This window comes from Ambystoma mexicanum, chromosome 12 (assembly GCF_040938575.1).
Source record: "Ambystoma mexicanum isolate Mex_15411 chromosome 12, UKY_AmexF1_1, whole genome shotgun sequence".
Lineage (NCBI taxonomy): Eukaryota > Metazoa > Chordata > Amphibia > Caudata > Ambystomatidae > Ambystoma > Ambystoma mexicanum.
Window position 1 is genome coordinate 1,065,474,051 of NC_090936.1, and position 25,828 is coordinate 1,065,499,878.

The 25,828-nt window shown below is 45.5% G+C and overlaps 1 protein-coding gene across 1 annotated transcript in view; it reads right to left on the bottom strand.

Moving 5' to 3' along the window:
• LOC138514720 (collagen alpha-1(VII) chain-like) overlaps nucleotides 1–25,828 on the bottom strand; it is a 1,453,166-nt gene that overhangs the window by 224,170 nt on the left and 1,203,168 nt on the right. Inside the window, exon 89 of the mRNA XM_069630120.1 lies at nucleotides 14,030–14,110. Coding sequence (XP_069486221.1) covers nucleotides 14,030–14,110 — 81 coding nt within the window. The remainder of the gene's footprint in view (nucleotides 1–14,029; nucleotides 14,111–25,828) is intronic.

Here is a 25,828-nt window from a genome sequence, read left to right on the forward strand (position 1 = left end):
CATGCCATAGGTTTTCTTGCGGGGTGAGCATGTTGTTTAGTTCAGTTTTGTCCTCTTGTTCTGTCTCTCATGTTGTCTGGGCATTGTAAACCGAACGGGTTTCGGTGCAGGGGGAATTTATGCAATTTTGTCATTATACTTTAAAATCAAATATGACTGACGTTTCAGGCTTGTTGTTAAATACTCCAAGGAGCGTGGGTGAAAAAGTAAAACCCACTATTCGAAATGCAAGAAGAACTATCACCCTAACCCCAGTTCTTAGAACCCCCCTCTCCAACAGGGATATTTGCTCATTTTGTGCGAAAAGAAAGGAGTGCATAGCAGAGGACTTACCTCCTGATGTAGCTCCACTGGCAGAACGGTGCCCTGTTGCATTGACGGTCTGCTCTAGTAGCGGCCCGTGTACGGAGCCTGTCCAGCCAGGTATATCCGATCTCACTATCCTAACAATAGCTGTAACGCCCAGCAGACATTTCAATCCATACGAGCTCTGGTAAGCCAAGTTGCTCGCCCAGCTCGATTACAATGAATTATGATGTCCCTGGTTCGATGGACACTACCATACAGTCCATTAATTCCATTGCAGACTCCTTTCTGCAACCAATGCCGCAACACAAACTACCTATTGATAATTCAGATACTCCCTCAGAAAAGTTGGCTCTAATTGAGATCACATTAGCAGCGGTTAATACACCGTTGATGGCCTATTTATATTATTTGAAACTTTAGACACGTATATTTCGCACCAAAACAAACAAATTCAACAAATACTAGATTGGATTTCAACAGTCCCTTCAGATATGCTTAACCCAAAGAATGAAGCAAATTTGAAAAAGTGACTGAGGACTTGTCTGATAAACAGCCAAACTCTAGTACTTTTTTTTCTCCGCATTGCATTTATTTAAGAACATAATATGTCCCATTGAACCTCACAAACCTGAAGTGGTAATACTTAATGATTCTTGGATCAGTATAGATGGGAGTTCTAAAAAACAGCAGCCCAAACCATGTGGTGAACCGCGTGGAACCTCTCTTACTATTCCGAGCCACAAACTGTGTGCGAGATCATGTATTAAATCTAAAGTGGATTCACGAAAACTGACAACCACAGCTCCATCTGATCTTGTTATACAGCCACATAACGCACTAACAATGCATACACTCCTACCTCAGCCAGTCCAAGTCCCAGAAACTGTGCTGAATCCATCCATAGGTTCTGCCCCAACTTCTATACCGGCAAATGAGATTGTACATCTGGATGTCCACCCACACTGTGCACAACCTATCAACTATGCTCCTCTGACGGATTTAGTTGATTTATTTGGCACTACCTCTAATAAGTTGCTCAATTCACTGAGACATAATGAACACATTGATTGCCATGCAACTTCCGGATGTGACATGCCGGCTAAGCCAAACAAAACTAATGAATCTCCGGAAGATAGAGATTTGCGAGAGCGCACCCTATCAATCAAAGCAGCTGTTGACGCTTATTTAGTACAGCATGTCACTCAAGCTATGGTGGTTAACCCCTCCCAGCTCACTGTAATAGAGACAGCCTCAGCAACAGTAAATACTAATCAACTTACAGACAATGAAGCTGTGAACGGTCTTCCCTCCTTTAAACAAGCTAATGATTGTGTGAGGCCGTTCAAAGTGTCCTGATCTCACGGCGACCAGGGCTCATCATTAGCTTCAAACAAAAACCTGAATAATAAATCTATTGCCAGTTTAAGTCACCTAGAGCAGAAAAAAAACTTCTTTCAATAACTGTCATTCCCTTATTGTTAAATGTCGTGACGCTCCCTTCAAAAAATATTATCTATGCCATTCAAGCATATTGAACATATTCGGAGACGTAGACAGTTTGGAGGATATTTCCCCAGGTGATATTGACCAGGTGGAGTTTGTTTGTGATCAAAATCTCTCTATTGTGCGTCTCAGGGTCAAATCGGGCTTAGTCCTAAACACGATCTGGAAAGCAAAAATGGAGTTATTTAAAATGGGTTTCTTGGTCGCGCAAGATCCGGAGCATTTGGTTGAAGAAAATAAGACACCAATTGTGAGTAAAGACACAACACAACCAGAGGCACTGTGCTTTCAAATCTGTTTATGTCCATATTGTGGTCCGTTGGCGACACAGCACCGAGTGAAAGGGCTTCCTATGAAGTCATAACCAAGTAAAATCAAAGAACACCTCTTTAGCCAGCTAGAAAACTAGGGGGCACACTCACTTGCAATGGGGCTTAAATCATCCCATAAATCAATTCGACATAGTAGTTCTTCAAGAGACTTGGATGCTTGTGGCTCCAGTCTTGGATGAGCATGAGGTCTTGTTGTTGCCAGCAATGTCCGCTCAAGGAGGGAGACCCACATCAGGTCTCATGGTGGCGATTAAAACTAGCCGAGGATTGAGGATGACCAAGTGGGCTTCTCCGAACAACTTTATACAAATGCTCAAAGTTTCAAAATCTACCGAATTTGTGGCAGTGATTCATTTATATCGCAACCTGATGGCCATTTCGGATGACAGGTTTTACACAGGCCTATCTAGTGCTGTAGAATTAGCATCTCAAGCACCTAATATTCTGGGTATAATCCTGGCAGGAGATCTCAATTTGGATTGTCTTTGGGTGAGTAGATCTTCTCATACACAAGCTAAAGAGAGGTGGATTAAGTTTGTTGCAGATTGTAACTTCCACATGGCAAATGGTGCTTAGATGGGGGATATCCCTTCACATTATACATGGCAAAGGGGTACGTCAAAATCCACCATAGACTATATTTACATGTCTGATTCTTTATTTCAAAAAGCAACAAAACTTGAAATTATCCCACAACAGCTAGTGATCATCACCTTCTCTCTTTATATTGGCAATGGGATCATGAGCTTTTGGGGTACAAACAACTGTGGTATAACCAAATATTAACAATCAATAATGCAAAGACTGGCTTCAGATGGTCCGATAACTCACTCTTGGTGCTAAATAAGGCTATTGTGGACAATCAAAAGGAGTTCAGTCATGAGTCATATGTAGAGGTGCTGTCACTCTTTAAAAATATCTACATTGACAAATGCACTCTCCGGTCTACCCATACTCATAGGTTTCATTTGCTCACACAACAAACAGAATTAGCCTATTGGAAAGAATTGAGAGCCAGTTCGAAATTACCCTTAATCCAACGTAATCAAGCTCGAAGAGCCATTTATTGTAAATATCGGAACTGGACTTGTGTAAGGAAGGCCAAATTGTTTCAATCTGACAGTGAGGCATTCATGAGTGCGATTCAGAATAAAAATTTGACGCAGGTGTGGGCGTTGCTTGGTAGTATATCAAATCAAACACAAGCAAGCGCTCAACTGAATGGGGTTTCAGAAGCCCAATGGCTTGCCCACTTTGCACATTTATATGCCGATGGAAGCTTTGCTGAATACAAGTATGAAAGACAATCCATGACGGGGTGGCACTTAGATTGTTCTGAAGAATTAATTGAGGAGCTCATATACAAGTCCTCAGCCTCTCGTGCAGCAGGACCTGATTGTCTGTCTAATTTTATGTTCAAGGAAAATCCCCAAAAATTGGCTTGTATTCTTAATAATGTTTTTCAGCAAATTCTACTATCTAGAAAGCTACCGGACTCATGGCACTCCTCTCTGATTGTGCCAATCTTTAAAAAAGGCAATCGTGGTGCACCAACAAGCTATCGCCCAATCGCGTTACTCGACGCGCCGGGAACATTTTTCTCAAGGTTAGTCCTGAGAGACTTTGGCTTGTGGACACGAACATGCGAACAACGTGATCCCAATCAGACAGGCTTTCTTGCCGGTCTCGGGATGTCAGTCAACCTTCTCACTCTGAATGCTCTTAAAGGTCATGCACAAACATCTAAACAACCATTGTATTTTGCTTTTGTCGATCTGCATTCAGCCTTCGACTCAGTTTCGAGAGTTAAACTTATGTCGGAATTGCTGAATGCATCATTTACACCTTGCACTCAGATGCCACAATAAAGATTAGGCTATCATTGATAGGTTTGTTGTCAGCGGCAATCGCAACATACAGAGGGCTGAAGCAAGGATGCACCCTTGCTTCAGCCCTCTTTAATTTTTCTATACATGATGTGATGTTTGCCTTTTCTCAAATCTGTTCGGATTCTCCAAAGCTTAAGGGTGTGGTTGTCAAGGCTTTGTGGTATGCTGACGACATAGTCTTGGTTTCAAAAACCTCCATAGGTCTACAGATTCTCTTGACGGCCCTAAGTGCCAATTGGATAAGAATGAATTAATCATTAATCTAAAAAAAAATACAAATTGTGATTTATGTGCCAAGACTAAACCATAGAGCGAAAATGGATTGGAAAATCAAAAACGTGAGTGTTGAGATTGTTCCTACCTATCTATATTTGGGTCTTTTATTTGATGGATTGCCTCATGTTGACTCACAGTTAAGAATACTCGCCCACAAGCTTAACTCAGCCATCTCGCAGACACGGCTTATTTTACACAAATATGGCAAATCCTCCATTTGCATAAAGCAGGACGACCCCATAGGGATCCATTGTACATGCTCTCTGCCATGTAAACATGGCAGAGAGCGTGTACAGTTACAATTAAACTCGCATGGTAAGCAGTGTTCACCATTGAAACTTAACCCTCCTGAGATGCAAGCATGTCGGGGAGGGATACACTGTAATTGTGAGCATCGTTTGCCATGCAAGCATGGCAAGCGGTGCTCACACATAAAAGTAAATGCTGCCTGCCATGATTCATCTAGCACTGCAGAGTGCAAATGTGAAGGGTAAAAGGTGGTGTACACGCTTGTACCACTGGAGTAGGGGGAGGGTGGGGGACGCCACTACATGTCCTGGGAGTGGGCCCATTTGAACTTGAATATTTTTTTTTAAGTCACTCTGCCTTCATAAAGAATTTTTTTCTGTAACAGTTCGGTCCTTCAACGGAAAAAAATTATTTATGGAGTCAGAGTGACTTCAAAAAGAAACCATTTATTTTTTAAGTTAAAGGGCTCCCCTCCACCCCATGACATGGAGGCCTCCACATCCTCTGCAGATGATGGGAACAAACGTTCCTGGCTTCGAAAGGGAGCTGAAGGCCAGGTTCCCTGGACCTACGGATTAAAGGTAAGAAAATGTATTTTCTTAAAATGTGTGTGAGTGTGGTAGTGTGTATTTGTAATGTGCATGAATGAGTGAGTGCATGATCAATGAGTGGCTGCCTGGGTGTGCCTGTGTGCGTGTACACTGAAAGGGAGCATACTTAAATGTATAGGTGGGTGGGTGGCGTATGTTGAATGGTGTGTGTTTGTGTTCAGGGGTGCAACAAAACCTCAATTTCTGCAGGACGGGGCTCATCCTTCAAATGTTGGCAGAGGCGCTAACTTCACAGATCGTGGGTAGGGGAACATGTATTTGTGTGCGGGCATCTAACTTCTTTATGCATTTTATTTCTGATGAGACTATTATAGTGCAGCTTAATGTAACAAGCATTTAAGTCAGAAAGCACACACTTCTGGACTGCTGTGAGAATGAGATGTCTCCTGTCCCCTCTCTATTCTTCCAATCACTCCACAGGCATGCAAGTACTAAACCCACATCACGTGCAAAAAAGTATGCATTTGAATGCAGGTACTAAGAGTGAAATGCTTTACATTAGTAATTGCCGGGCCTTTGGTAACAGCGATACCCAGGCACCATTTAACACCTGTGGCCTGTTCTATCCAGCAACGGCTCTGTAGGTCAGCCATGTCCAGTCAACATAGCCCAACATTTCAGGGGGATGCGGAGGGCTGAAGCCCAGTCAACTCAATGATGTTGCACCACTGCTTGTGTTTAATGCCTTGATTACTTGTAGAACTCTTCATTACTCCTAGCCCTATTCTTACTCGTCCCCGTACTTGTCTATGAGGCATTTTGTCTTACACACAAGTACTGGGATGAGGTAGAGGGACATGGAGGTAATGTCTGACATAGTTACCAGTATTCCTCCTAGTCCCACATTTCCTCATCCAAGAACTTACCTGTGAGTCACGGTCTCTCATATGTAAGCACTGGGACAAGGAAAGGGGATGTGGAGATAATTATGGGCCGAAGAGCTGATTTTGGATTTAGGGCAGGGGTGGGGGCGCAGGGGATGTGTGGGCGGGTGTGGGGGGGGTGGGGATTGTGCGATAAATCATAATGGTCATCAATGCCCATGTTAAGCAGGCATGATATGTGGTATTAGTGGTTAGTGGAATTTTGGTGCAGCCACTCTAGTCATTTCTTAGTTTGGCTAGACTTTTTTTTAACTGGGCATCTCGGATAAAGCAGTCCTGGTAAGTGTAATTACCTGGCTAGACTGGCATTTTGGTGCTGCCAGTCTAGCCATTTGTAACGCTCACCTTGTATCCACAGGGACGCCACCCGACTTGGCTGGATCGTTTCTGAGTTGGATTCACCTCCCCCGGGGACTCGCACTGCCGTGGATCTATTCTGGAAGACAGGAGTTCTGTTTTAGCCACAATCACCTTCTCTCGGGCCTGCCTTCCGAAAGTGCCCCACTAGCAGCCCCCTTAGAGTCTTCCTCACCTTGTATTTTGATAAGGTGCATTCTCCGTCCTGCTGTTCTGTGCAGGGGTGCGTCGAGGCTGGACACCTTACAGCCAAGTTACTTCACTGGTGTGGGCCTGGGAGTCCAGTCCTGCTGCGACTCCGCTCTTGAGGTAAGTCTTTAGTTGTTAAAGAGTGTGTGTCTGTAAAAGTAGTTGCCCTGCTGATCTTCTCCTTCTCTCGTAGGTGCTGAAGGGATGATGAAGACGTCCAACTGATGGAGAGGGCGGTGCTCGATAAGGTAAATGAATGCGCGGAGCGCGGCGCTATGAGTGTCTTTTGAATCAGGCTTACTTGTGCTATTCTTCCCTTGCCGGTCGCCGACAAGTTCCTGGAAGAAGTGCGGCCAGATGGAAGTGGAACGTAGAGTGAAAGGTGCCCGGACCGTTGTTGAATTCCAAGAGAGCTTCGGTAGGTAAGCGTGAGTCAGAAAGGCGTTGGAATCGGAAGACGAACGCTTACTAAATTGTCCTCTTCTTTTTCTTCCCCCTAGGATGTTGCTTGCTGGTGAGGACGGGCTCCAGGGAAGACTCCGGAGCAATCGAGGAGCTGGATTGCTGAACAGGTAAGGAGGAATAATGGTGTTCTTCTTCTTCTCCCCTTATAGATGCAGGCCTGGAATTCTGCGAGCAGGTCTCGGTGAATGTCATGCTGCGAGTGCAGAACAACGCGAAGCGCGTGCTTTGGTTCAGGCGTGGCTTAAATAACCTGCAGGTATCCCAGGTGCCTCCAGGGCGGACTACGCCCTAGATGCTAGACTGCATGGTTCAGTTCCGAACTGAACCTTGTGGGGGCAGCCATGTTGATCCATGCACCAATGGGAACTCCATCTGCCATATGAGCCTGGCACCAAAGGCGCCAGGACTGGCTCCAGGACAGCCGAGGGGGCATGATTGGGCACTTGGGGCCTTGCAAGAACACTGTGGTGAGGGCCAGAGACTCTGAGTCCCAAGGCCAGGGGCTATGGTCGTGACACCATTTCTTAGTTTGGCTTGACTTTTTTTAACTGGGCATCTCTGATAAAGCCGTCCTGCTAAGTGTAAATACCTGGGTAGACTGGCATTTTGGTGCTTCCAGTCTAGCCATTTCTTACTGTGAAATGGCATCTGTGATAAAATAACCATGATAAGGGTTAATGCTTCGACTGGCATTTTGGTGCAACTAGTCTAGGAATCTCCAATTGTGACCAGGCATGTTTTACTGCAGTATGTTAATACATGTCTAGACTGGTCTACACTGTGCACCCAATTGGACATGTTTTCATAGTAGCATGGATTTTTTATAGCAAAGCATTAAATTAAGTAAATTAAAGCATTAATGTTCCTGTGTACTGTTGGTGACTTGTATGTATTGGGTTTTTGGATTGGTGTTACCCTACAAACAATTGCAAACGCTCTTTTTTTCGTCAATTTTTCTCAGAAAGTGTGCTGTGTAATGCATTAAAACACATTTATATATTTTTCCTAGTGCAGTGTGCGGCATACCCCTGCAGCAGCACGTTTGTGCGTATTGCGCAAGCGTGGAAATCTAGACCGGCACACAATGTGGTGCAACCTGTGATTTGTTGCCGAGCTGGGGGTGAGGGGTCCACCTCAGCATGGCTCACAGGGGGTCCCCCAAATTCTGTGCTACGCCACTGGCTTGTACGCCGCCCTTTGCCCTTCACATTTGCACCCCACAGTGAAAATGATGAATATTTGGAGGCAGGGAACCACTTACGTTACAATGTAAGCATAACAGGTCCCCGCCGCCAGGTTATGTTTTAATGGAACATGAGCTCCTAAGACACAATACCTGCCATCAGATTCTAGGACTCTTGGTAGAATTATTGACTTAGGCAGCTATGCCCATCGGATGGAAGAAATTTACGAGCATTTGGTGTATTTATACTTTGTCTGAATTGTTTCCTGTGAACATTTACCACCAGGGAAAGTGGAAATTAATTGCAAGATGTTTGTTGTGATGCCTGCATTGGGCTCTGGGGGATGTAAGCAGACATTGTGCGCTCCTGATTAGTGTCTATTATGAGAGTTAATGGCCGCCTGCAATGTGAGTTTATGAGAAGAACAACTCGAGCAAAAGACACTTAAGATCCTCTCCCTTATGCTTCTCTCAGTGAGCCTCACAAGGGGCCAATCAAAATAGAGCTAATTGTGTGTTCAAATTAATTACATTTACATCACGCTGCAAAAAAAATAATTAGATGCAGACACCTTCTTTACAGACACAACAAAGGGTGGTCTGGGAATCTCTCTACCAGCACGAACACAGCCCAATGATCTGTTCTTGGGTGAATAATCCCTGGGAGAGACTCTAGCAAGTCTTTAGCTCACTGTCCCTTTCACAGAGAAGAAATGTCCCTGCATATCAGTCTTTGTCCAGCCCAGGGGCAGTCCAGCACCGAAATGCTAGGCAATTCTCCTCTGAACAAGAGTACCAACAGCAACCCCAAACACATGTTTCAGCCTTGTTGGGCATCATCAGTGAGGTGAAGATGTGCCTCTCTAAGAACAAAGACTGATATGCGGGGAAATTTCTTCTCTGTGAAAAGAACAGTGAGCTAAAGACTTGGTTGAGACTCTCCCAGGGGCCATCCACCCAAGGACAAGTCAATGGGCTGTGTTCATGCTGATAGAGAGTTTCCCTTCAAAGACACATCTTACATATAACTATAATATCTAGTTTCATATAGCGCTACAAACCTGCAGTTATTTAAGAGCTGAAATAACTCTTTCATGTATTATTATATTGCGTGACACACAATGTATGGACCCCGGAAGGGTGAAAGACTGAGTTGGCCCTGCCGGGATTCTCACCTGCATCAGCAGGCTGCGCACGGATGTCCGAACGAGCTCACTGTGCTATCTGGCCGGCTTGATTGCAAACCCCCAAACCACAGGGGCATTGAGTCACTGCAGGGCAAAGGGATAGGTTCTTCATGCCATACGGCATGCCCAGCATTATCATGGTGCTCCCTGCATTCCATATTGCTTACACCTCGGCGTATTTGGAATGTTAGCTTTGTCAAAAGGCTAAAGTATCCAGATTCTCTTAATTTAAATTTAGCATTTATATAGTGCTACAAATCCTCAGGTATCTGACCGCTGCTTATTATTACCCACGGTGTGTGGTGTTCATTTATTGAGTTCAGAAGACTGAGTTTGGCCCTGCCGGGATTCGAACCTGCAACAGCAGGCTCTGCACAGATGTCATAGCGAGCGCTCTACTCGCTGTGCTATCCGACCACTTAATGTTGCAGTGTTGAAAGTGGCAAACAGGAGTAAATAACAAGCTCTGCTCTTAAAGCGAGAGAAAAGCACCAAATACATAGCCTAGAAGCAGGACAGGGGAAACAGGAAGATCGTAAAGAACTGAATGGATTGGAGCAGGAATTAGCACGGGCAAGACACCCAGAGGAGCGATTATTTCATTCTTTCAGTGGTCCAAATGCTGTGTCTTCTCAGCACCTGTCTCAGGCTCCAGGCACTTTCCCAAACTTCTTGGCGCACCTCTGCAACTCTAGTCATCATTCAGTCTCCTCAGTTCCTCCCTTTGGCTCTCATAGTCATTTAGGCTTCTCATACCCTTTCAGGCACTATATGCTTTCTAAAATATTGCAACGCCCCTCTCAGACCCCAACCATCTTGCATACTTTCCAGCAACCCTCTCTCATTGGTCTCCCAGGAGAGGGGCTCCATGCTTCCTTCCTCCTCCAGCTCCTGAGGATGACTCACTCTCCTTCAGCAATCCAGCTAAACTTCTATTCATCCTCTTGAAACCCGATTGGGAGGGTGCGTTCTGTCATTTTGACAGTCATGGTCCAGGGCACGGGGCGGGATGGGACGTGGGGAGGGAAGCGACAGGGTGTGGTGGGGGAGAAAGGCAGTAAGTTCGAGAAAGTTGAGGAATAAAGACGTGGTTAAGAGCACTGAGGCTCCGTCTGTATTTTCACGGCACAGCGTGGTGCAGGCGTGTGGTGGGTCATCTCTCAGGCCGGGGAGAAGCATTCTACACGTTTGTCCCCTTTTTTTCAAATTCCATTGTCTCTGCAGGGTTTAGCTCTGTCCTTTTCCCATGCTGCTCTGCTCTCTCGCTCTTGTCACATGACCAGGGAAGATCAGGCTGGCCATCGTCGATGTTGTCAGTTACTGAGTGTATCTGATAAAACGACCACCAAGACCTGCAACTTTGCTTAGCAAATGGCTTGCTGAACCATCTGTTTTGAGGTAACTCATTGTTTTATTTTCTGGGGTTGTGGGTGCTTCACCATAGAAGTTAGGAGCTGCACACGATTCTATGCAAAAGCATAAGCCACAAGGAAGATTGTGCTGGGCGTATACAGATGCCCGTAGGGAGCCTCAGCACGCAGCAATACAGGGAAGTGCATTTTGAGCTGCAAGGTCGGTTTAGGGTAGATGTTAACTGGGCAGCGGTGCTCAGTAAATTAGGGTTGTGGCTTTTCCTAGCCCCCTCGCCCATCCCCCAGAGCTTCACTCATATTAAGGGAATGAGGTATGTATTATGCGCCTTTCAGGCTAAATCTCCAGTTCTGACCTTTGCCAATTCCAGGTGTGAAACTAAGTGCTTTGATACAGTGGTGGTTGAAGCACTGGATTCTGGCTTTGACAGAAGTGCCAACCTCCTTAGACTGTAAGTGCATTAAACCTGTTCAAGTGCGGGAGAAGGTAATTCGGGCTCAAAGGATGTTCATAACCTGGCCTAAATGCTAAAACTGCAAGTAAATGTGCTTTTTTTCCTGTGTAGTGCGTATGGGGCCAGTCTGCCTATTAACACTAATATTGTTGCCAGCCAAGGAAACAGAAGCAGCGTGGGATAAAGAGATTTGTCTAAAATCACAGCTTTTTATCTAGTGGAGAAACCAGGGTTAGAACTCAGGCCTTCCATAATTGCAACCAACATGTTAACCACCGGGCAACACCACCGGATTGTTAATTTCGTGATGGTCTGTTTGTGCTCCAGCTACTGTCAACTGGCACGAGACTGCCAAAGTATTAGTGTAAAACACTTGATCACTTGCTGCCCTTCAAGTGAAATCACCTGAACCCACCTATTAATTGATATAACCACAAGACTTTCTCCCGCCCATCCCATCACGCAATAGTCCTGCAATCCATCTACTCGGATGTTTGAGGCGCTTCCCATCCTTGAAGATGCTTGCTACAGATGCAAGACCTTGTTTCTTTTACTGGCAGATTTTAGTGTCTGTTTCATGACATCGCTAAACAGAGTGGCTATCAAATGACCTAAAATCTCTTGACATCATGTTTTCTTGTAATGTACCACAATTCTTCAGCAATGTTAGGACTCTCAACTAGCCTCTGCTTAGAAGTAGCAGGCAGCTCAGCAAATGTTTTTCCAAATCATTATTATTGTAATAGCAAATTATAAGTTGGCCATTTCGCAATGGCACACATTTCAAACGCTGCTCAATTCAGTGCCATGTTTTCTTATTATGCAAAATTCTAGGTTATAATCAGCTTCATTTGACATGATTTGCTACAAATGTGCACCAAGGTTTCCCGGCTGTCATTGTGTCTGTTATAAAGTCATGCTTGCATCTGAGAAAATTGTGCAATTATTTTCTCCTGTAGCATAGCTGAAACACACATAGGGCCTCATTACGACCCTGGCGCTAATGGTTTAACTGCGCCGTAAAAGGCTGCGGCTCCGTTAACCCATTAGCGCCTGATTACGAGGTCCCTTTGCGGGACTCGACCTTAATGGCTGGTCTACACCAGCCGTTAAAGTAGGGACCCGCAAAGGGACCTTGGTGCTAAGTACGGTACTGCAATTTGCGGTACCGTACTTAGCGTCTTCCCCATTCCCATTGAGCCCTATGGGGCAAAAATGGGAATGGGGAAGGCCCATGGAGGAAGGGGGAATTACCGCCCCTGCAACCTTGTAATGGGGTGGCAATTCCCCCTTTCTCCATGGCGGAGTCGGTAAGTTACCGGCATGGACCATGGTGCTATTAGCACCATGGTTTTCCGCCTGGGTCGTAATGAGGCCCATAGCCCTCATTACGAATTTGCTGGTACCCTGGCGGTAATTTTGGTGGGGTACCGGCCAACTGGCCTCACTGTCTCCCACGCCCGATAACCCGGTATCACTGGGAAATAACGGGTGGTGGAGATGACACGGACTCCATGGGATGGGATGGCCTGAAGAATCCCAACACCGGTATTACCAGTGCCGTTCATTCAGGCATTTCTTTGCCAAAAGGGGCCTGATTTACTGGCAGGTCAGACCTGCTAGGAGATCCGTGGCCCCCACCAGCAAACTTGCGTTTTGCCAGTCTGGAAGAATTGGGGGTGCCGGAATTACCGGCATTTTTGCCTGGACTGGCAAAGTCATAATGAGGGCAATAGTCTCTGCATGGCACTTCATGGCTGTCCTTCAGGCATCAAATATTTTAAAGATCTGCTCTTCTACCCAGTGAAATAGAGTTCACAGATTCGCCCATTCAGTGGAACGTTGACAGGTTCGGGGGAAGTGAGTTTCTGTGCATTTTGTAACCTCTTCCGGCGCTTAGAGTCGGAGCAATAACATTGCTGTGTTTATTCATGGGCAAGTCCTATAAAGCTGATTTGCTAGCATCTAGAGAATGACTATGGTCCCAAAGTATGTGGGGTCACAGACAGAAGGTGATACTTGCACTCGTCCGATTTCTGACAGTTATTCAGGATCATCTTATTGGAATGGAGACCAAGATGCCTGACTAGGTTTAAGGTATGCTTATATATATATGAACCCTGTGACGATATATATGGCTTGAGATAAGGACTGAAACTAAGCTGTATAATCTATAGGAAGATTCAAGGAAAAATGAAAAATAGATGGTGTGTTTCTTTTTATGAGATGGTTTTTATTTATTTTAAGTGAAGTTTATAGTTTAGGTGTACTGTTACATGTTATGCAAATGTAAACATGTTTGTTTGTATACTTTATACAGTTGGTTTATAAATTTGTATATGTGTCGTTAAAATATGTGTAAAGGCGCATTGTGCCAAACACAAATACAAAATAAATAAATAACACCACTTTGTGAATGCAGTCTTTGAGTGACTCGACAGCGATACGATGAATACTGATGCTTAGTGAATATTCTGTTGCCACATTACAAAAGATGAGGGAGAGGGCGTGGTTACAAAGATAACACAATTTGAAGATCTGGCAACTGCAATTGCTGCAACAACATTCATTTAGTGGGGAGTGCCGAGGAGGCGGGACAGGGGAATACAAGTTAAAGAAAGGTTTACCAACATGAATTTATAGAAGGTTTCAGTAAACAACCAATGTAAAACAAAAGTAAATACAGGTATATTTTACAAGGCAACATGTATTTTAGTGTTATGAACATCTAGGCGCCAGCAAACCTTTTACTCCCCCGCCATGCACTCACCGCTTCTCCCCTTTGACCTTGGAGGCCTCTATCACCTTTGCCTCCTTTTAATCCATTCTTGCCATCTAGCCCAGCAGTTCCCTGCAAAAATGAAAAAAGGGCACATTAAATGGGAGTCTGAGCAGTTCCTTCCAATGCCCCAGAAGTTACTGTGTACAACATTCTTTGCACAGAGCAACGTTGGAGTGAACACACCGATTACCTGCTCATAAAAGCACAGAGAAGTCGTCTTATTTTGCTCATGGCAGCATATGATGTCATGGCATGAGAATGTAATCTGCTTTGGTTTGCTGATAGTATAGTGCACCTCTCATGTTACAACAGCATGGTATTTTCTCCAGGCCGCCACCCCCTTCAAATCTTCACAAACCTCCCTGGCATCATTTCTGCTGCAACTTTCAGTGGCCTCTGACCTCGTAACAGAACCACTTCTCCTGGGACTTCCACAATCTGCGCCTCAAGGCCAAGCATTGCATCAGACCCTCTCCACTGACACCAGCTATGTTCGCTGCCACCAGACACACTTTGGTCACAGCCTTCAGACACGCCGCCATCAAAGCCTCAGCCTATCCACTCCCACTCCCGATATATCTCCACTCCTGACACGCCACCTGCAAAGGAGAGTAAGGCTGAAAAAATGGGCCTCGACAAAGATCTCCTGAAAGAACATCTTAATGCTCTGAATAATGTGTACAGGAATCGGGTTCGTTCACACAGGCACCAAATACATCAACAAGATGGTGAAAACATGTTAAGTAATTTAGCCTTAAGAAACTCGAGAAATTTCTGGGCTTTAGTAGTTCTTTGAATAGTAAAAAAGGAGCTCCTTCCCAACTGCGACTGCTCCCAGACTCTCATCTGATATCCACCAAGTCCTCAAGGGTCCTCACAACCACAGGCCAGTTGTTCACACTGCCTGCCTCACATTGTTTGCAAAGAGAAAAGCGAGGCAAGTGAAGATCGATACCCAACAAAGGCTGCAGGAACGGGCAATCCAGGTTGTCCAACTCCAGGCCTCAAGGGCCGGATCCATGACGGGTTTTCAGGATATCTCTCAATATTTATGAAATAAATTTGCATACAATGATTTTAAAGGTATGCACATTTTTCCTCATGAACATTAATGAGGGATATCCTGAAAACCCGTCAGGATTTCGGCCCTCGAAGGCAAAGGGGATTTGGCAACGCCCGCCATGTCCCATTGCCGCATACCCACCATTCTTTTACAGTGAACATGCAGTCTCAGACAAAATGCTCTGCTGTCCATTTCTGACTTCTGAACTGGCACGTGCTTTACAAGATTCAATATTTATTCCCACCTCATCCATTGGTGAAATGTCAGCCTTCAACATTAACTTGGGTGTACTTTGGGCCACTCTTCTTCCTGCAGCCACATCAACTATGAAAATATTGAGAATAAACGGTTTTATGCTGTAAGACTTTGCAATGCATTGAATTTGGTCTATATGATTTTGTGGTTGCACTGATATCGGTTTTCTCAAAATGTTTCTCTTGGCTTTCACTCACCTCTCTCTGAGCCCCGCCGTTGGCATCTTACGAATCCTAAGCAATTTAATGAATAACCACTGGCCGGTGGTTCTGTCCCACCATTGGAGGAGCTGGTATATTGGGGATGCTGCTTCTGAGCCGAGAAGCCAGGTTCTTGATCAAATGCGCTGTGTCCTCACACTCGGCGTCCACCATAAGCTCGAGAAGACAGTGCAGCTTCGGCGTCAGAAATGGCAACGAGGCTCCTGGCGGTAGTACACCTGGTAAGCTACGCTTACCACATGGTCTCTGCTCCCCAACACTTAGGGAGTCTCTGAACCTCAACACAAGCTGCTGATATCTCTTTAATGACGGTCTTTCCACGTGCAATATCTTGGTCTTCGTCTCGTTCTTGCATCCTCAGTCCTCACTCATCATCACCGTGCTCGTCCACACGCTGCATATTTTAGGTTCCATAACTAAGGCCTCCGAAAAGGGACAATGGTGGGGATGTTGGCAGTCACTGCAACCGACTCCTGGTGTGATCCTTACCCAGTCAGTTTCAAGGCTCACCGGATTTTCCGGGATCGCTGATCCAGCATCTGGAAGCTGGGTGATAACTCGTGCTGAACCACACCACCTCCTGGCAAATCAGCAGGAAGCAATGGTGTGCAGTGGCACTACTGGAATTCTGACTACAGGTGACACTCAGAAAAAAGATTAAAATGAAGGAAGACGCTGCCACCTGCATTGAATCGGCATCCGGGATCCCTACAGCCATAACGTTACTGTGCATCAGGAGAAGACCTGCTATAATGCAGGCACTGCAGGACCAAAAGGGGGACTATTTCTTGATGGTACCAATGTTACCTTTCGTATAGTATCCCAGGTGCTCTGATAACCATGCATCCTTACCTTGCATTGTTTCCCGTCCCTGGCCCCGTTGGTTAGTTAGAGGTCTGCTGGATTGCATGTTTTTGATGAGACTTTGATCATAGGTACTTATGGGTGATACCCGTGATACCTAGGGGTGTGGGCGCATAACAAATGCAATAAATAAATAAATAAATGTGTTTTCCCCCCCCTTCTCCATTTGAGGGAGATGCTTGCACAACCCTCTGGTGATGGCTGTGCAACCATCTAACCTAAAGGTTTTCAGTTGTCCCAACATAAAGGCAAGAAGAGGCCTCTTAAGGCCATTAAAAGTTTTTATTTTCAATACAGCAAGCAGAAACAAAGTATAACAACAGCCAGTCTTTAAAATAAGGGAAATGGCACAGCAGTCAGGCTTAACTTCAAGAGGGTGGAGGGCAGGTAGTGAAGTACAATTACTTTGCACATTTACCCAAAGAAAAAACACCACACTGGTATATGGAAAAAAAATATACTTTTAATAAGACACAACCACGTATACACAGTGTAGGAATCCAAACAGCAAATGTCAATTAAGACTCCGCCCAGTCCTATACTAACATGTAAGGCCACTATCTAGGGGTAGACACAGGACATATAGTCAAACAAGGCCTGTGAAAAAAAGGGGAACATACAGTAGGACAATCATTATCAGGATCCCAGGTGCCAACACTGAACACTGTAAGGAATACAAATGTGCATCGTACCGTAAATGCAGGATCTATGGTGGAGGGGAAATGGGGCCTCCAAAAGTCTGAATGCATTTCGACTCACAGCATCAAGTCATTACAGCCCAAGGAAAAATAAACACAGTAATGCTTTGAAGTAAAACAGTGGCCCGAACAAAAATGTTAGTCTTTGACCTGGAACTGCAGGGACCCAAGGAAGTACCCCGGGAAAATAGCCAGACGCAGGTAAGTACCTGAAGAGTCACTTTCGGAGAGTTCCCGATAAGTTCAAATCTTCCCCATTGGATTAAGCAGGACAAAGTCCATAGGCTTAGCTGTGGTTTGGGGGGAAAAGAAAGGCGAGTACCATTTCCACCCCAGAGGTGCTAAGAGATAGTGACAACCAGACTCAGGGAATGCCAGAAGAGGCCCGCAAGAAGAGCTCCAGTGCCAGGTTCGCCACCTGGCACCCCCAGGACAAGATGCAGCATGGCAGGATTTGGCCCAATAGCTGTCTGTGGCACCTGCAGATACCTTCCACCATGGACTTTGGTGACGCTTGTGGGTAAGTATCAAGAATTGTCCACCATCCCAGGACCCATAGATCAGTACTCAAAGATGTGGTTCCTGAAAAGATGCTTCAAAGACGGTGAAATAACCCAGTGAGTGCAGTTCTTGTTTTAAGGCACAGTTTACGGGATCCGGTCAACCTCAAATATCAGCAGCAGCTTTTCGGCACCGAAATCTTCCCGCCTGTAAGTTAACCTTCAGCTTTCTCAGAAAAACCCAGCAGAAGTAGGGGCAGGATCAGGGTCTCCCCTAGCTAGGCTGAGGCGTAGCCAGGATTGTCTAACAAGTGGGAGCTTAAGCCAATGTAGTTGGGCCCATCGCAGTGCCATTAACATCTGTAAATGCCCACACTGTGCTGTTGAGTGGGCATTCATAGATTTAGGTTGGGCCTTGCCCACTCAGGCTCTCCCCTGTCTACGCCTCTGTAGATAGGTGAACACACTCATGGACTGGCCGAAGCTTGCCCTCTAATCACACATCAGTTTTGGAGGCCAGCCTATCAGGAAGGCCCCAAAACTGCCAAACTTTCAGGTACACTCCCACTGACTTGGAATGACCAGTCCAGGGATTGGTTTAAACTACTCCTGATCACTATAGAGGGTGCAGGGCTGGGGTCAGAGTTGAACCACATGTTCACAACAGCCATTTTAGGACTGCCTTGTGGTTTCCCTATACAAATAAAACCCTTAAAATCAAAATGCCCAAATGTAGGACTTAAATATATTAGTACCTCAATGGCTACCAAAAATGTACATTGGGCTGCTAATGCCGTTTATAATCTTGCCCCCCTTGTGAAGCCAAAACTAAACTGCAGGTGCCACCAGCCTACTCCTGAAAGCCAATGTAGGGCCAAAATGTGGGGTTAAAAAACACCCCTATCCTAGAAGTCATGTTGGCTTTCATCAGACCATATACTCTAAAAGAGTTGCAGTGGCAGGGGAACTTCAGGAAAAGTCCACCTGACAACAAGAGAACAGGGATCATAGGAAGTCCAAGAGGAAACGCAAAAAGTTTAGAGGTCCCTGAAATGGGACAGCTGAACTACAAAAAATGGAATCCTGCCCCAACACTCCTGCACTACAGAAGACCACTAAGATGTTATAAAGGAGGATCCTTCCCTGCCTGATTCATTTTGGTGGCCAGCATGCTCTTTGGAAAACTAGCCACACTGTTTCCCATGGGCATTGTGGCTGAAAGCAAGATGGCATCCCTCCTACAGCCCTCAACCCTAACAAATCAGCCGCTTTAGCACCATAGTGTTTCTCCTGGCAGAAAGTACAGCAATTCTGCTGGTGAAAGTACCACAGTGCTAGTCACCAACAAAAATCATCTGCTACAACACCATGAAAGCAGATCGGGTCAATAGTTGGGGGTGGGCAGAGGCTGACCAAAGAGAAACATTCAGTTACCAGCGAAGACTATCTGGGCATCACCAAATCTTACAACATTTCCAGATATGATTGAGCTGCTACATCCAGGCTAACCAGACCACCCAGCTTATGGCGATTTTGCGATTTGCAAAAAAACCGCAAAATTTGCCTTTTCCCGCTATGGCCGCTATAAATCATTAAATGAGCGCAAAAAAGACACATTAGCTTTATGTATCTTTTTCACGCTCATTTAATGATTTATAGCATCCACAGAGGGGTTGCCAATTGCAGCAGCTCAAAGGTTAACAACTCCACTGAGCAAAAAGCAAATAAACCGAGGGGCTTCAGTTCAAAGGTGTGAACCAGGGTTGACACCTTTGAATTCAAGCCCCTCCATGGAGCTCATCGAGCTGTAGCCCTCTCCCCCCTCCACACCCCAAAATGTTAGGCTGTGGTGACTCAGCCTGGCTGTCCCTGCGTGGCCAGACAGAACAGGACACAAATGACAAAGGCCTTGCAATTAATTACCATAGCAGCAGCTGGCAATTCCTATACACAGTTATGTTAAAATCAAGTCAATACTGTTGGATTTGCAAATGCTTGTTTTTAGCAGGACTTCAGTGAAGGACACTCATAGAAACTATCTTGGGGAAGGAACCCACGTTTTGTGTTTGGCAGAGGTACTGGACCTGATTAAGTGTAACAGAGTTATTCTAGGGAGGGTCTGCACTGACACCAAGCTTGCCGAGACCAAGCTTCGGCAACAGCAGTATCCCATATCCTCTTCACATGGCAGCAAGCTCCTGTAAAGCGCATTGCTGCCACAGCTGTGACTCTCACCAGTGATGTGGCCTGTCCACCGCACTAAATGAATTAAAGGATTTAAGGTGCCAGGAAACCTGGCAGGATTACTGGCTAGAGCGCTTACTGGATCCCTTGAGCTTAGGAAGCATCTTGAGGGACCCTTCCCCAAATAACACAGTGTTGCTGTGGAGGATTAAGGCTTTGGGAACAACTCACAGAACACTAGTAGCGATGGACCGACTGTGGGAGCACCTCAGAGTGTTATGCAGTTTCGAGAGTGCTTCCAGAGGAGCAGGCAGGGAATCTGGTAGAAAGCTGGAATAGGAACTGGGAAGGAGGTGATTTTCAGACGCAGGTGACCCACAGTGAAGACTAAGATGGCCTGCAGAGGATGCTCCTGTCCTCCGCTGAAGGGAGGATTCTCATGGCTCATTTGGATGGGAGACTGAGTCTTTTTGAGATTATCGTATCGACGTTGTCATCTTTAATTAAGATACACCTTCCATTTACTTTTATAGGGATCCCACCACCCCCATGCCATCTTTGGATCTCCTCTTTCTTCACTGCACTCACCCACTATCTATACCCAACGCTTCACTCCCCAGTCTTTTAAAATTTTCGATTCTGGTACTTATCTGCCAATTTAGGCTTTGAGGGTGTTTAGCTCCACTTCAATGTCATTGTTTTGAAATGTGTGGGCCTAACCCCGGAGGACTGCCCGTACACATTGGGTTCACATGCCATGACTAAAGAGTGGTAGTGAAGCAGTGATGGGCTTCCAGAAATGGACCATAAGGGTTACCTTAACTAGGGACAGGTGTGCCTGGACGCACCTGTGTGAGAGGATCTCAGTAGGAGGATAGCAGAAGGGGCGCATTTTAGGATTTAGGTAGATCAGCAGAGCTGTGTGCGTGTGTGCCTGTATGTGTCTACATCCCAGTACTGAAAATGCAGGGGTTATAGCTGGGCAGCATTATGAAGGTACCAAAGCAGGAGTTGCGTAGAGTGCTGAAAGTCAGGACTGAGGTCGACTGGTAGAGCTATATTTAGGAACCCACAGAATAAAAGAGGAGCTGCAAGTCAGGACTGATGTGATTAGGGGAGATGGGATTGAGACCAAGTACTGAAACTGATGTAGCTCAGGAATGGACGGGGGTGCTCAGAAAGCTATGCAATCGGTGCCATTATAGTGCTTATAAATCAAGTGGCAGAAGGCATTAAATCAGAAGACTGCTTTGAAAAAACGATGACGGGCATTTCAGGCTCACAGTTTGATGCTATTGCTCGAAAAAGTTGGCTCAAAGGTTTGTTAAAAGTTCTCCACATCACCTCAAACATTCCTGTTTCAATGTGCAACACTCTGTACTGTTCAAGTTCTCTGTTTTTGGATAAAAAAGATGTTAAATGATGTATTTTTCGACAATAAATAATGCCGCAAAAAATGCAGTTGTGTGCCGCAATTTTTTCTTTTTTGTGCCGCAAAATTTTCCATTTCATGCCGCAATATCCTGGAGGGTCTGGCTAACACAGGTCATTGATAGCACCTCCTGCCAACTCACGGCAGCTCACTGTGCCTGCCGTGAAACCCATAATCCACCCACCTCTACCATAATCAAGCCTCCTAAGGAACCTGCGAGACCTGCACCGGCCAGTGCAGTGTGAAGAAGTGCTATCTGGAATACACTGCCATATTCCACACTGCTCTGTGCTCTATTCATTTCCCCAGAAAATATTCCCAATATTTATCTTCAGTGGTGTAGGCAGTTGTAGTGTCTTGTGTACATTTGGTTTCCCTTGGCACGAGATACTACACGGGGACAGTGAAGGATGGAGAGAGATTGGAGCGTGAGGCAGATAAGAGAATTCCAGCACGGAACGGGTAGCAGTGGCAGTTGGTGAAGAGCAAAGGACGGAGCTACAGATGACTTTCATGTCCGCTTTCTCCTCTTAGTATCTTACATGTAAATTTATATTTATTTACTATGAAGTAGTCTAGTGTAATAAACTACTCACCTTTGAGCCCTGTGTCCGCCCCTCCTTCAGCAATGTACTCATGACTGTGAAACCCAACATCTCAAAACAGTTTCATTGACACAATGTTCTCAAAACCATCTAGCTTGTGATGTCTGCATCCTCACTCTTTTCATTCAGAGTCTGGCAACCCCTTCCTTGAATAATATCTCTCCTGGCAGCATTCTCTTTCACCAGTGAATTGAATTGGTAGGATGAACAGTTAGTTTCTGGGTTGGGGGGCATTTTATTGTCCATGTGATTGTTACTGTGTTCCTTGGGCGACAGTGGCATCATCTCTATGCTCCACTCTCACCACTCCTGGACATCTCAGCTAGATCTCCCGGCCTAGCTCAGTGTGATTTCTTGTCGTTCTGGCCCTTCAACAGTCCACTGTGAGCTTCTGTCCCAGGTGCCTTGTGCCGTGCACCCAATACGACCACATCACCCCAGCCCTCCTTGACCTTCACTGGCTCACATTGCATGCACAAATCACCTTCAGGTCTTGCTGCATCATCTATAAGGCAGTCGCCCTCAAGTCACCCAGCTACCTTGCAGAGAAACTCAGCATCTGTGGTGGACAGCCCATCACCAGAACCCAGGACACGTGCAGACCTGAAATCTGCTGCCGCAAAAAGGAAAGGACTAGAAAACAAGCCTGCTCTGCCTACACACAAGGACTATGGAACCTCCTCCCCATCAGCATCAGACTCGCTCCTACAATTCAGAAAAGAACTCAAGACCCACCTGTTCAAGGAATCTCTCCACCTCAACACCTAGGCCATCAAATCGCCCCAAGCACCACCTGACTCACTAGATGCTTCCAGCCCATCTCATCCCTGCGTCGCGGTACAGCTGTACCCCTCCTCTGCCACTCTGTATCCCACTGCTGCTGTATATCTATTCTGTTGTTACCTCTGTAAAGTGCTCCGTTATGCATCTGTATTGTTGTACACCTCAGTAAAGCGCTCTGTTGCTTCTCGCAGCTAGGCCAGCGCTAAAATAGTACCATAATAATAATATTAATAATAATAAGCCAGCTCAGATGTGGGAATGCTGTGTTACCCCTTCACGCTTCCTTTTTCTGCACGTCTGAGGTGTCTTTCACAGGCAACACACCTATGATCCCCATTTTTATTTTCCCCACTTCTTTCTCTTTTCTGTGACCCACTGTCACCCGCTACTTGGACATGCCTGTCAGAAGCGACATGGTTGGCCACTTTATCAAGTACATAATATCCTGACCCGACCCATTCCCCATATCTGTGATGCCCCTTACTGGCAGACTCCTGGGAACCTGCACTACTCTCTCCCGACATTGGGTGATTCCACCCGACTATGGTGGATATACAGCAAGATGTTACCATATCAGGTTTTTAGGGTTTATGAAGCAACTACAACTGCAGACACATGGTCCCTGCAATCCTGCACACAAAAGCACACATAAGACTTCAAAGCTCCTGCTGGTAGAACTAGTTTGATATGCCAGATACACTGTGAATGTCCATCCTGTATGTATCCAATATATACAATTCTCAAATGAGGTCTGTGCATTAAAGACTGGGCATGCGCACTGCCAACCATTCTTTTCCGAGACCCGGCTTTCCCTTTCTGCTCCGCCTCCTCTTAAATTGTGCACCTCACCTAAACCAATCAGTAAATAAACAAGAAGCACAATGGCCTCTTCATCAGGATTTCAATGATGAGTCAATGGCTAATGCATCGATCACTTTATTAAGGTGTCTGATATATGTGGTGTCTGATGTATTACACGGCCACAGTAGTGGCCGTGTAGTTATGGTTAAGTTGCTGTTTCCATAGGAAGAGCACTTTTTGGGCGGCCTATAACTCCGCTCCCCCTTGATGAATCCTCACCAAAGTTTGCAAAATAAGTATATGGGCCACTCTGAATTTTGGTGATGTTTGTTCAAGGGGGGGGAAAGTTATAGGGGGTTCCCAAAACGTCATTTTTTCCCATAGACTGAATGGGGGAAAAACTTTGCGCATGGCTACAGGGCAAACCGCTGGACGGATTTTCACCAAATCTGCGGCAGGGGGTTGGTCCAGAAAGCGTGCTTTTGTAAATTTGGTCACCTTCTGTGCAGTACTTTTCTTTAAAATGACCAAAAAGTAGGTATCTAAAAATTAGTGATATCTATGTCCGCTCTGCTGTCACACTTCCCTGTTCGCTCCGCGGACAAGATACCCATTGGCTAAGGGGCTGGCATCATGACCGCGGGCATGCAATGTCTCTGCCGATTGGCTGCAGTGAGCGGTGTTCTGCGTCAGATTGTTTGGATGCACTCGACATCTTGGATCCGCCGACAGCGGAGCAGCAACCAGCGGCAACATGCTATTTCGAAAACTATTTTGCTGTGTCATAGTGCATGTCACACCGATGGATACACCTGTAGTATTGATTATTGATTAGATGATTGTGGGAAGTGTGTAGTCTTGGGTGCATGGCCATAGGCCGTGCACCCAAGAACAAATTTGTAATCAATGTAGGTCTAAGCCACTGCACACCCATACCTTGTAATATCTATGGACATACAGCTAGGAGTCCAGCCTATAGCCAGAAGCACTGAAGCATACCACACCTATAGATACACCCGTACTACCGCAAATCACTGAGGTGGTTGTGGGGAGGGCCTGATACACCCGTAGTATCGCACATCACTCAGGTGGTTGTGGGGAGACCCTGCACTCCTGGGTGCATGGTCGAAGGTCATGCATCCACCAACAAAGTTATAACCTCTTAACTTATAAGCCACCATGGATTTTATATAGTGTGATGGTTGTGGACAAGATGTAGACTTTTGGGTGTATAGCTGCAGGCAGTATGCCTTACACCCAAGTATGCACACACTGCCCAGAACCACTGCAGCATATCACATTCATACTTCACACCCATACAATGGACTATGTATCTGGTAGGTGTGGGCACGGCCTAGAGTCTTGCGTACAAATTCAGTACATGCTACAGTTGCAAAGTTTCATTCTATGGGTGTGCTACTGATATATAAGTAACCATGGGTTTAAAATGCTGTGGTGGTTGTGGCCAGATCCTAGAGTCTTGGGTGCATGGCCGTAGGCCGTAGGCCATACTTCCAAGACTCTAGGCCCTGGCCACAACCACCACAGCATGTCACAGCAATGGATACACCTGTAGTATTCGTTATCGATCAGATGGTTGTGGGGAGTGTGTAGAGTCTTGGCTGCATGGCCAAGGGCCATGCAGCAAAGACCAAAGTTATAAGCACTGGAGCTATGAGCCAATTAACACCCATACATTGAACTACGTATGGACATACACGTAAGACTTTAGGCCCTGTCAACATCCACTGCAGCATATCCCAGCTATAGATACACCCGTAGTATTGAACATCACTCAGGTGGCTGTGGGGAGGGCCTGCAGTCAAGGGTGCATGGAAACCTTAGAAGTACTCAAATTAGAAGCACCATGGTTTGATATGTAGTGATGGTTGTGGGTAGGACATATAGTCTTGGTTGCTTGGTCGTAGGGTGTAGGTGGTAGGTTATACATAAAAGATGCTAGGCCCAGCCTACAGCCACTGCACCACATTACTGCCATAGATTAGCCATGTAGATTTGCATATGTATGAAATGACTGTAATTATACTTACTGTTTATTTTGTTCAGAATCCATATATGTCTTACATGACTGTAGTACTTGGCGGAACTAGACTTTTTAAATTTCTGTGATAAAAGAAAAAAACATGTTACTGTTTGCATTTTAAGCAGATTTATTACATTGCATAATAGACAGTTTAGCTTTTTTTTACCCTCATATTTAGTTTACAAACCAGTGTACTGTGCATTTTGCTCAGTTTCTGTGTTTGTTTTTAAAATCCTTGGGTCTGGGGGAAAAAATCCTTGTTGGATTAAAAAAAAACTTTTATTGCAATGCTACAAACTATTTCTTTACTTTCTTTGAGTGTTTCCTTGTTCTTTGT